Here is a 12,472-nt window from a genome sequence, read left to right as displayed (position 1 = left end):
ATCTGTTTAACATTCAAGGATCTCCTCCTCCAGACTCAAGAGAGGTCCATCCCAGTGAGCAGAATGGCAAGCAAAAAATGCCAGGAGGCCTTTGTGGATAAGCAAGGAGCTCCAGGCAATACTCAGACACAAAAATAAAGTATAGAGAGATTAGAAACAAGGACAGGCAGCCTGGGAAAAAGACAGAGTCATTGTGTGAGAATTCAGGGATGAAGTTAGGAAAACTAAAGCCCAAATGGAACTGAATCTGGCCAGGAATGTAAAAGATGACAAGAAGGACTTCTGTGAGTTCACAGGTGACAAAAGGAACACTAGGGAAAATGTGGGCTCATTGATGAGTAAGAAAATGGACCTGGTTATGTAGACCACAGAGGAGGCTGAGGTACTGAATGCAGCCTTCACCTGAGTCTTTAGCAGCAAGACTGGCTTTCAGGCATCTCAGGTGCCAGAGACCAGAGGGAATGGCTAGAGCAAGGAAGACATACCTCCTTGGTGGAAGAGGATCAAGTCAGGGAATACTTCATCAAATTGCAAATATGTACATCAATTGGGCCCTGATAGGATGCACCTATGAGTGCTAAGGGAGCTGGCTAATATGGCAAGGACTCTCTCAATAATCTTTGAATGATCATGACAACTGGGAGAAGCACCCAAGCACTGGAGGAAAGAAAACGACACTCCTATCTTCAAGCAGGGTAAGAAAGAGGACCTAGGGAACCACAGGCCAGTCAGCCTCACAGCAGTCCCTGGGAAGGTGATGGAGAAGCTAATCCTGGAAAGCATTTCCAGGAACAAGAAGGACAAGAAAATCATCAGGTGTAGGAAGCATGGAGTGGAAGCCATGCTTGACCAACTTCAAATTTATGATGAAATTACTGTCCTGGTAGAGGAGGGAAGAGCAGTGGATATTGTCAGTAAGACTTTTGACACAGACTTCCATAAGATCCTCATAGACAAGCTGATGAAGATGGATTAGCAGATGGTGAGCTGGACTGAAAACTGGCTGGATGCTCAGGCCTAGAGGGTCACAAAGTCATATTGTCACTATCAGTGTGCCCTGGGGATTAATAATGGTTCCGGTCCTGTTTGATGTCTTCATTAATGGTATGTATCAATCTGGGCAGAATATGCCCTCATCGAGTTTACAAATGACACAAGGCTGGGAGGTGCAGCTGATATAGCAGAGGGCCATGCTGCCATCCAGAGGGACCTCAACAGGCTGGATAAAAGGGCTGTCAACAACTCATAGAGTTCAACAAGGAGAAGTGAAAAGTCTTTCACCTGGGGAGGAAAAAAAAACAGTCACCAGGACTTACTGGGGGCCACCCAGCTGCAAAGCAGCTGTGCAGAAAAGGCCCAGGTGGTCCTGGTGGGCACCAAGCTGAACATGAGGCAGCAATGTGCTGCAAATGAAGCTTGCAGTATCCTGGGCTGCATTAGGCAAAGTATTGACAGCAGGTCAAGGGAGGTGATCCTTCCCTTCTCCTCAGTACTTGTGGGGCCACACCTGGAGTTCTGGGTCCAGTTCTGGGCTCCCCAGTAGCAGAGGGACCTGGAGAGAGCCCAAGGGAGGGCCACCAGGATGATGAAGGCACTGGAGCATCTCTGCTGTGAGGAGAGGCTGGGAGAGCTGGGGCTGCTCAGCCTGGAGAAGAGGAGGCTCAGGGGGATCTCATCCGTGTCCCTAAATCCCTGAAGGGAGAGTGCAGAGAGGACAGAGCCAGGATCTGCTCAGTGACCCCCAGAGAGGCTGTGGGGTCTCCTCCTTGGAGATCTCCAAAAGCGGCCTGGACGTGGTCCTGGGCAGCCCGCTCTGGATGTCCCTGCTTGAGCAGGGGTGGCACCAGACACCTCTGCAGCTCGGTGTGCCAAATCCACCCCGGCTGCGGGCTCCCCCCCTTGTTCCCCCTCCCCGGTCCCGGTCTCTGGGCAGCTCCCGGCGCGGAGCGCCTGAGCCGCTGCTGGCACGCGGGGAGATGCAGCGCGGAGCGGGGCACTTATCCAACAGCTCCTCCGGCGGGAGAGCCAGCGGCAGGCTCCCCTCGGCTTCCTCGGGCCGCCGCCATGCAGCGAGGCAGGGTAAGGGCGGCGGGGAACCGAGGGGAGGGAGCCGAGGGCCGGGGCAGGGGCGGGGGGGGGGGGGGGAGCCGGGCAGGGTGGCGGGGCCGGGGTCCGGGGGTCGCCCGGCCGCGTCCCCGCTGACGGCGGCGTCGTTGCAGGTGCTGGCGGCGCTGCTGTGCGCCGCGCTGCTCCCGCTCCCCTCGGACGCCGCCAAAGCTCCCAAACGGCCGGCTCGGCCCCGGAGCTGCGGCGAGCGGCCCGAGGAGCTGCTGGAGCAGCTGTACGGGCGGCTGGCCGCCGGCATGCTCAGCGCCTTCCACCACACCCTGCAGCCCGAGCCGCCCGGCCGCCAGCACAACGCCAGCTGCCCGGCGGGGACACGGCCGGCCGGCGACAAGAGGCTCCGGCTGCCCGTCAACCTGCGCAGCGCCTCGCCCTGGGCGTACAGGTGAGCGGCGGAGGGGCGAGAGGGGTCGGCGTGGCTCGGAGGGGGGCGACGCGGGCGGGGACGGGGGTCCGGGGGCTGTGCCGCTGCTCGGAGGGGCGGCGGGGACGGGCGGGAGGCGGTGGGTGAGGAGAGAGCGGGGGGAAAGGGGGGACGGGGAGGGATGGGGCGAGGCGTGAGGGGGGCGAGGTGCGGCTGCACGCACGGGGAGCACTCCCAAAGGGGGTCCGGATAGCGCCGTGTGAGAGCCCCAGCCGGACTGCATGCAGAGGGGAGCCTGACTGCATGCAGAGGGGAACATGGCTGGGCACCGGGGGAAACCTGACTGGACTCAGCAGGGAACCTGACTGGACATGGGGGGGAACCTGACTGGACACACAGGACCATCGACAGCAGGCCACGGCCAAGCACGCCACCCGTCACCTCATGGCAGCCCCACGGGTCTCAGATGCTCTCCCCAAGCCGTGACCCCGGCCACCACTGGCTTCTAAATGCACCTGAGAGCAGCACGTGCCCTGGGTGCGGACCAACGGGGCTGTATCTCCGTGTATCCCAACACCAGTGTTCCCAGCAGCTAGCCGTCCAGTTTGCTGTAAGAGCGTAGGAGAGGCATGAGTGCTGCGGTTCTCTACATCTGTTTTCAACCAGCACTTCGCAAACCCACATCCCCCGAGGTGGCTGACAGGCTGTTTTTAAGGGGGCATAAAAAAAAAATAAGCAAACTAAATCTGCTGTTAGGCTGCTTAATGTCCAAAACAAGGGTCTGTGCTTCTGTGGGATACTCTGAAAAAGCTTGGAAACTTTGGTCCCATTCTCACTGACAAGTCTTCTAGTAGTTTTGGCTGAAAAAGAGTGACAGATTTGGGGGCACAATTTCCAGCTCTCTGTGAAGATACTGCAGGCAACAGGAAGCTAAAACAGGCACAAACTTTAAAGGAACTTTCTTGCTGCTTTCTGTGTGTTATCTTTCATAAATACTGACACAGTTACTGTATATCCAGCAGACTTAAATACATCTCCTTGTTAGCCATCTCCCATAAACATTTATTTTGTGGCATGGTTTTTGCCCACTTTTAGTTTAAGAAGTAATCCTACTGAGAGAAAAATGGTTTATTTGATCAATAAGCCTTTCATAAACAAAGTATTTTTAGAAATAGTATTTTTAGTAATATGTTTTTTTCTAAGCAGACTGAGAATTATTTAACTAACCTAAACACGCTCAAAACAAGTATGATGAACACCTACCGGTAGACTCTGGTATTTTTACAGTGGATTTGCCAAATACTCATGCTATCAGAAAATTGTTCTCCTTGTCTGAAAGTGGTGATTTCCATACTCACATCTCTTTGGCAGGTATTTATTTTCAGTTGGAGCTCTGTATAGGCTTAGTTCATAAGAGAGAACACTGTCTAGTTAGCAGATCTCACCGCTTTGTCTCTTGATCCCATTTTTACTTCATCACTAGCACTATGAGGCAGCAACAGACATTGCAAGATGTGCAATGAAAGTGTAAAATATAAAATCGCTCATTATGAACAGCGATGTGCTTTCTTTATTACAACCTGCTGTTTCATAGATTGTGAAGCCGGATAGAAAAAGCATGAGGAAGATCAGGTCTGCTGTGCAGCATTCAGGTGACAGGTATTCACCCCGCTACCCTCTAAGCAATTTCTCAAATCCCACTGGAGCTGTTGTGTCTCTTCAAAAAGGACATTCCGCTCTCCATTAAAGCAGATTGTGGCACGTTACGTCTTGTCGGTGGTTAACCTATGCCATTTAAATGATCCCAGCAATGTATTTTCTATGGCAAGGTTGTTATTCTGAAAGTCCACATACAGCTCTCTCCTGTATTACAGAACTATTTTTATGAGCCCGCATACATTTAATTCTTTCAGGTTTTCCTCATAAATTGCTCCCCTTCACTTATCTTACCAAGGGTCGTGGCTGTTGCCTGCTGCTGTGCCTTTGAATCACCAGGGTCATTCATGCGGTGAAGGCCCAGAAGCGAGCTCACCAAGTTCCACCAGTGAAGAGCAGGCAGTCCCCTCTCTTACGGCAGGATGGGGCACCCCCAAAGCACAACTGGCACTGTTTGAATCTTGCATTGAGATTCCTGCCCAATTCCAGCATATCGCAGACTTCAGAAGCTCTCCAGCTTCTTTTCTGCCACTAAAGAGTTACAAACAGTTGATTTCTCCTTAGTGCAGACAGTCTTTTTTCCTTTTGACCTGCATTTTCATGTCTGAGATATATTGTGCTATTTCTCTGTCTTCACTGGTGTTGTAGCAGTTCCCGTTGTGACCATCTGCAGATTTCATTAACATACTGTTTATACTCCCCATTCCAGATCATTAATAATAAAGATATTAAGTTTGGCTCTACTTACCTTCCCCTGCAGATCTCCCTAGGCACCTGTTCCCAGCTGTTTAACACTGCTTCTTGTAATTCTTCAGCTCGCATGACAGTTCAAGTCAACTGATTTTTTTTCAAACCAGCATTTGTGAGAAAGAATCAAATATATTACTTCGAGATCCATGCATAACATCCACCCTACTGTACTGCCTGTATCCAAGTTTGTCATTCTGTTCAGTGTGGAAGAATTAGGCTTGGCAGGGTAAAAGTACAGGTGATCCTTGTGTGGTTTCTTTCCTTGTCTTTGTTCTGTTCTCATTACTTATTTTCTATTTAATATCTTTAATTTTGTTATACAAATTACAAGACTTACATCGCTTCTGGCTTGCTATAACCCAGAAATACGGGAGTTGCACGTGGATTGCACCAAGGATCCATCTGATCCAACATCTTGCTGCTGGCAGGTAACAAACAGTTGGTATTTCAGGCAAAAGTTAAGGGAAAATATTAATTCATCTGCCTGATACGGAGATTCCATCCTGATGGTCACAGGAGATGAGCATATAGCTTGGAGCATGAAGTTTAGCCACCCGTATCGCTCTTTACCCTGCAGAGCTATAAAGAGACATCAGAGTTCCCTGAACTGAAGTCAGTTGAGCCGAGTAAAATCTGGAGGATGCTGGATGTGCTCAGCACTGGAATTACTGTTTTTTTTTTTTTTTTTTTTTTTTTTTAAAAAAAAAAAAAAAAGTAGACTCAGCAACAGAAACTCTGCCTTGAAAGCAACATGCTGTGAAATCATCAGGTGTGCCAGTTTGTGACATCTCTCCTGGCACTCCTTGTCCTGCTTGGCAGCGTTGCGTGGATACTCAGTGAAACCCAGACAGGCTGCTTCTACAGGGAAGTGCCACGGTCCTTGGCACGGTCCTTGGCACAGTCCTTGGCCATTGCCGTATTTCACAGGAGCTTCACAAGAGTTCGTGCAGGGGCTTGTCTCACCACTGTGCCAACAGCACAGGATGGGTGTCTCTTGTTAAAATCTGCAGAAGCCACAAGCATGGTGAATCCTTACCCAGGCAAGCTCAGCTCCAGAGATGCACACACAAATAACTTTATTCATAGACACGAGCCATTAAAAAGGGGTTAATTTTAAACACGTGCCCACACGTTTGTAGGCTCCGATCGTAAAGCTAGGTGTAAAGGTTGAGCCGTCTGGTCCCGCTGAAGTCAATGGCAAGTTTGCAGACAGTGTTGATCTGTGATTTCTTTGACGGTGCTGTTCCATTAATCAGCCCCAGGTGCTGTTCCATTAATCAGCTGTTTATTTTCATCGGCTTCAGTTTTATTATCTGTTGTCTTAGGGCTCTAATACCTTTCATGGCTAGAAATTACAGCAAGAGTTACAGGAATACGTTCAGAGGCTTCTGCAAACACATTTCTGCATGAATTTGGCAAACACCCTTTATGTATATTCAAGAATTCATTCCTGATTCTGAATTTCCAAGTCTCATGGCTTCTGTGTCTGTCTCTGGGAGCCTACTCCTCTGTTTACTAAAGGTTCACTTACTGGCTTGAAAGATGAGGTTAGAGCTTTATTTTCTCAAAAGCTGAGCCTGCCTTCTTTTGTTTCGCATCCAGCATTTTGTCTCTGCTAGAAAAGTAATAAAGAACTTCTGTAGAGAGGTGGTGATTTCCATGGGGGGTTGTTTACTGATAGGCAGTAAGATGAAATAATCAGCAAAGCTTCTCAACATCCTTTAAGGATTCCTTCTTAAACTTCTCTCCCGTACTGAGTTCCTAGGCAGCAACACTGAGTAAAAGAGAGATTTAATTGTTATTATCAGTGTTAACCTGATCATGAAACCCAGTGTTAGCTAGTCCCTTTCTCAAACGTTGCCTAGCTTTTTTTCTGCTTTTCAAAAAACAATTTCAGTTTATACGCATCCTTGGCTTAGTGCTTATTTACATAAAATCTCAATAAAAGCAATACACAGACAAGTTTGTCTTTAACATTGACACTAAAGGCAAGCTTGTCTGCTGTGCTTTTGAAAAATGTCATACAAGAGATGGCATTTCCTTTAAATAAGACTCCACTGATTTTCAGGAACATTACCCAGCTCATTTTCCAAGATTTAACGTTATCATGCAGCTCAGCATGCAAGACCCAGAGATGCAGGTGAGGGCAAGAACCGAAGGGGACGCAGAACTGCTGTCCTCGTGGTTTGGGTGCATGCTCGTACAGCAGCTGGATATTATCTAGGTCTAACACGCACATCATCATCCCTTTACTTCGTGCTCTGGAATATTTACAGGATTAGGAGCTAACAACTATTTTTTTCTCTTAGCAAGACATTTATTTCTCTCTAGCAGGCGTTCTTTTGTTGAGTTTACATTGTGCTTAGTCTGTTTGATACGCAGGTAGCTAAGTACGGTGCTCATGTAACTGAATAGCCTCACGCCAGCTGTGATTTTCTGAAGAGGTAGCTGTACCTGCTGAATCCAGCACAGCATCTGACCCTCTGGGTTTGGACTACAAAGTGCTAATATTGTTAAAAATGCTACATATGAAAGTAGCAGTACAGGACAAGACAGATGAAGTCTTTGCAAGAGCTTTGCTTGTGACAGAAATGTCTCTCTTGATTTCCAGGCTTAGTGCATAAAAGGCAGGAAGTTTGTTTTTCACTGGGAGCTCTCGAAACACTTACAGGGTCATAAGGAAAAGCAACCTAGAACGAGTCACACTTCATTAGCAGTTCCAGTTCAGTACAAACCTGCTTCTTGTTCCAGCAGATGGAAACACAGCAGCCCCGCACAGCTTGCTGCTCTGTCACTTGCAGCTGAGCAGCACGGGCTGGGCAGAGTCAGCTTGCTGCGTGAACAGCAACATCGACAGCTCCTCTCAGCTGACTGCTGTGCCTGCCCGTTAGGTGCATCTTTCACTATGCGCAGGAAGGAGTCAGGGGGAACTTGGGGCATGCTTTTTATCCAGTTATTTAACCCAGGTTTAACCAAACATGTTTGTCCTGTTGCAGGAGAAGACTTAAAAACATGACTGGTAGTGCTTGGAGTTGCATCAAGCTTCAGCAGCAGAGCCTGTCGTTGTAGGCACAAAGCGATTATGTGCAATACATGAAGGCAGGAGGCAGGTCACACAAGTGCCCTCACATGGCTATGTTACTAGGGTTTGCTGGCAGATCAGACCCCACTGATACGGGCTCTCTAGAAAGAATAAAATTGGGCTTCAATGACACTCATTACGTTTCTTAATAGGTTTGAGCTGAAGATGCAGAACCTTGGGTGTGGTTCCAGAGTGCAGTGTACATTTAGTGCAGCATTTCATTTCAGGAGGCATTACCCCCCATCTTTTGGTTCGTTATTACCAAAGTTCTGGTCTGGATGCAAAACCACCGCTATGTTTTGGATTCATTTGGGGTTTGGAGCCTCTCTGATTCCTTTCAATCCTCATCTCATGGAGCAGTGGTTTCTATGCCACACTTCAGAATATAAGAGATTTTCCAAGTAAAGTAGGAAATCACACCACACCGTCCTTCCAGAAAACCTCATTGATGCCACACTTTTGCCACATGAGAATTCAGAATGGGGAGTTTTGTTGTAGACCCTGATTCCACTGACACGATCCTCTTGTTATTAGTGAAAGTGCTGTTTGCACCAAGCATTTTTGTGCTTTCCAGTAACATCATAAACCAGGTGCTAGAGATAACACAGTATAGGAAATACCACTGGCTTGACACACGGTGAGTTTAACAGTCTGCCACTGAAATTATTCATGTTTGGGTTTGAATTGGGAATGTATCGCAGGAGAAATGGCCGTATTCCACTTTCTGCTGGCTAGCAGACATTTTATTTCACATTGGTGTGAGATCCTGTAACATGAAGGCATTTCCTGGGGAAAGTAAGCAAGTGCAAATGGGACAGAGAAGCTTTGCAAAATGTATCTGCAGCATCACAGATGTCTGGCTGTGGAAGAACTGGTCACATTTCTTTGCAAGGAAATCAAGTTCCTTAAAAAGGCAAAGAAACCAGAATATATGGCCACCGCAAAAATAACAGTAAAAAAAAGCCTATTTTTTTGATGAAAGGATGATCGGGTTTGTGTTTGTCTAAAGCTGTGGTTCCAGATTTGTTTTAATGTGATACGCTGGGGTTACTTCTCCTGAAAAGGGAAGTCCCCCTCCGCTCACATCTACAGCTTCATGTCCACACTGCCTCATTTGTGTAGGACTCTGCTCACATGCGGCAAGACAGCAGAAGACCCGAATCCATCTTTCAGCCAGGCTGCTTTCCAGTTGGAGGAATTCCCCGGTCAGTCCTGTGACCAGAAGAACATGAGCACCAGCACAGGGCAGAGGTGTGAGGGAGAGCCTGGCTGCTTTTTTGGCAGCTGCAGATTTTGTTGAGTAAAGTGCCCGTGTCGCTACAGCTGGAGGCACCTTACGCTGCCCCTTCTGCAGCAGAAGTCACGTCTCATCTCAGAGGCTGACATGTTTGGGATGGGGAGGGATGCAACCTCCAACACTCAGACGGTGGCATTTCAGGAAACATAATTTAGGGAATCTCTTTAAATCCATTAAGTTTTTCAAATGGTTATTTTAAAACTGCTGTGGGAAGGGGGGTATTGTCTATTCAGTTTGTATCACCCCATAAATAATGATATTGATTGACAGTTCCTTCATTTGTTCACTTTTCTCATGTTACCGTCCCACTTCATCTCCTGCATGGTGGTCCTAGCCTGATCCCGTGGTTTAAAACCCAGTGCAAGAAGCTGTACTGGTTTTGCAGCACTTCACATCACAATAAGCATTACAGCTGTGTACGTTCTCTAATATCAGACCTTTGGCTGTTACTCATTTTTTTAGCCTCCACTGCTGTAATTTCCAGGCCAAGCACAGGAAATGATTGATTATGTTTGCAAGAAAAACCCCACTCTGCTTCACTGCTGGAAAACTTACCCAATAAAGAGGCAGTCAAACGCTGCAGCAGAGCCTCTGGGCAGACCGGGTAGTCTCCTGTGGAGGTTTTTAAGAACAGGCTGGGTGAACATCAGCAAAAGCATCCAGGCTTGCCTCAGTGGAGGCATTTGGCCCAGATGGTCTCCCAGAGCGTCCTCCCACTCCCGCCGTCTGCAGGAGAGGCCTGGCAACGTGCTGTGCGTGGGTGAGCAGCGTGCTGCGTGGAAGGAGGGGCAGGGGCATGGGGAGAAAAAAGGTTTTCTGTTAGGTGAGAGATGAGTGAGTGCTGCTGATAAGAAACGTGGGGTCAGCATCCTCCCCGGGGCTCTGGGGAAGGAGCACGGAGGCGGCTGGTGCTGACATGCAGTGCATGGTTTGACCAGCTCTCAAGCAGGGCCAGTGCTGAAGTGCCAGGGCAGAAAGTGATCTGGGGAGAGGTCCTTCACAAAGAGGACTGTGAGCATATGTTACACGTATAAAAAACATCCTCTTTTTCTGGCAATGCAAACATTTTTGCTGGACTAATGGCACCCAGTTGTAATTAACAAGTTACAGCCACGCCCCACAATTATTTACAATATAAGAAGGAAAAGTGGGTGAAGATCTAAGGAACAAATACAGCATCACCATGATATGCTTCATGACTACACACTTCATTTTTTATGCTGTGTACTCATTTTTAATTAAACAAACAAACAAAAAAACAAGCTGACCTTATCAGCTTTTACTGTCTGCTGAGAACACCAGTTTTGAGGCAGTTAGGATCACTATTACTTGAAACCCTAATATCACGCCTTTATTTCTGCCTCCAACTACGACCGGTGGGGAATGTTGTCTCTTGGACTCTGTTGGTGCAAGCTGTACTTAGGATCCAAGCTTTCCAGCGACTGCTAATGGGAACTTTCCAGAAATGGTGCTTTAGGAAGCAAAGTGAGCGGGTGAAGCAACAAAATGTAGGACAACAAAAAATAGAGGCCGTAACTCTGGAACCTTTGGGGCAATGCCTTACTTCAAAATGTGGCAGGAGAGGGTGGCAAAAACATTAATATTGCTGTTCATCTCAGTGCACGCATGCATGCGTTGTTATTCTCTGTTAGAGGGAGAAGTAGAGACAAGAAAGGTGAGTTAGAGAAAGAAATGCTGAGTTCTGCTTTCAAGGAAAAGGAGCCTTTACAACCCTGAACACCACAAGCATATGAGGGAGCAAAAACTATTGCAGAAAGAATTGTACAGTTTAAATCTATTTAAATTACAACATTTTAAATCATCATGTCATGGCTTCTGCGGTAACAACGTTAACAAGTAGTTGTAGTAGTTTTTAAGAATTTAAGGTGGATCAAAAGTATGGAAATGTCCAAGGTTCTTTTTTAATGTCCCAGTTACCCACTCTGTCAAATGCAAGACTGACTCCTTTTAAAGCCCTGAATCTCACGTTTCCAAAGGCCAGGCACTTCATACTTCAGCGTGCCCTGTAGGACCCGAGCAGTTCTGTAAGTTAGCTGTTCATGTTTTTTCTTTCTGTTTTGCAAATAAGAAGCCAGACAGCAACAACTACAGCTGTTTTTCCTGGCCAGGAAAAGAAAAAAAATAAAGCCAACAACAAAAACGCTGTATAAATGTTTACAGTCAAATAACGTTATAATAATGCTTTCCAGATGAATACGTGGACAGATACTAATGAATCTTTGTTATTTGCTTTCCTGTAGAATTTCATACGATCCCACGAGATACCCTAAGTACATTCCTGAAGCGTACTGCCTGTGCAAGGGCTGCCTCATGGGGATCTTCGGCGAGGAGAATTTTCACTTCCGCAGCACCCCGGTGTACATGCCCACCGTCATCCTCCGCCGCACCTCGTCGTGTGCGGGGGGCCGCTACGTGTACACGGAAGACTACGTCACTATCCCAGTGGGCTGCACTTGTGTCCCCGAGCAAGAGAAAGAGGCCGAAAGCGTAAATTCCAGCATAGATAAGCAAGAAATGAAGTTGCTTGTAAACCAGAACAAGCCATCATCAGAATGAAGAGGGTATGAGGAATCATCTGTACAGGATTCACATCGTTTCACCACCTCAGGAAACTGCATGACAGCAGAACACACACCAGCTTACCCTGATTCCCTACTTGCAGTTATTTCAGTTGTAAGATGGAAATTTTTGTCCTGTTGCTCAGATCATTAGCGACAGCAATTCATACCAAGAACTTCTTTAGCTCATGTGAGTATTTGTTGCAAATTCCAGTGTAGCTTCTTTTTTCTTTTTCTTTTTTTCCTTAGAGCAGAACATTTTATTCTTGCTTATTCACAATTAATTTTAGATGATGCCAATGTACGACATGCTATCTATTACTGTAGCAGACTACTGGTTGTAGATATTTTGAAGGAGTCTCTTATACTCTACTTTTAAATACTTTTATATAAAGATCACACAGCTACCACACGTGTGTCAAGTCAGTAGTTAAAAGGATGTTTTTTCAGGCAGGGAGAGCCTTCCTCTATACTGCATATCTCAACTCAAAGCAGTGTTCTTGGCCGTTACACCTTTGGCTGTTTATATACTACAGAACGGGAACCTTCGCCGTGCATGAAACAACATTCTACGAGTGCTGTTTTTAAACTTGCCAAATTGCTAAGAGTACAAAACTGTT

At 47.2% G+C, this 12,472-nt stretch overlaps 1 protein-coding gene across 1 annotated transcript; it reads left to right on the top strand.

Annotated features, from left to right (window-relative positions):
• The first annotated feature begins 1,889 nt into the window (after positions 1 to 1,889).
• On the top strand, positions 1,890 to 12,260 carry IL17D (interleukin 17D). Its single transcript, XM_035326490.1, has 3 exons — positions 1,890 to 2,079; positions 2,220 to 2,509; positions 11,535 to 12,260. The coding sequence occupies exons 1-3, from the start codon at positions 2,065 to 2,067 to the stop codon at positions 11,848 to 11,850; spliced, it is 621 nt and encodes a 206-aa protein (XP_035182381.1). The 5' UTR covers positions 1,890 to 2,064; the 3' UTR covers positions 11,851 to 12,260.
• Positions 12,261 to 12,472: the final 212 nt, after the last annotated feature.

Source organism: Oxyura jamaicensis, chromosome 1, assembly GCF_011077185.1.
Source record: "Oxyura jamaicensis isolate SHBP4307 breed ruddy duck chromosome 1, BPBGC_Ojam_1.0, whole genome shotgun sequence".
Taxonomy (NCBI): Eukaryota; Metazoa; Chordata; class Aves; order Anseriformes; family Anatidae; genus Oxyura; species Oxyura jamaicensis.
The sequence above is the reverse complement of the archived record's forward strand: the minus strand, read 5'-3'. Positions and strand labels throughout refer to the sequence as shown.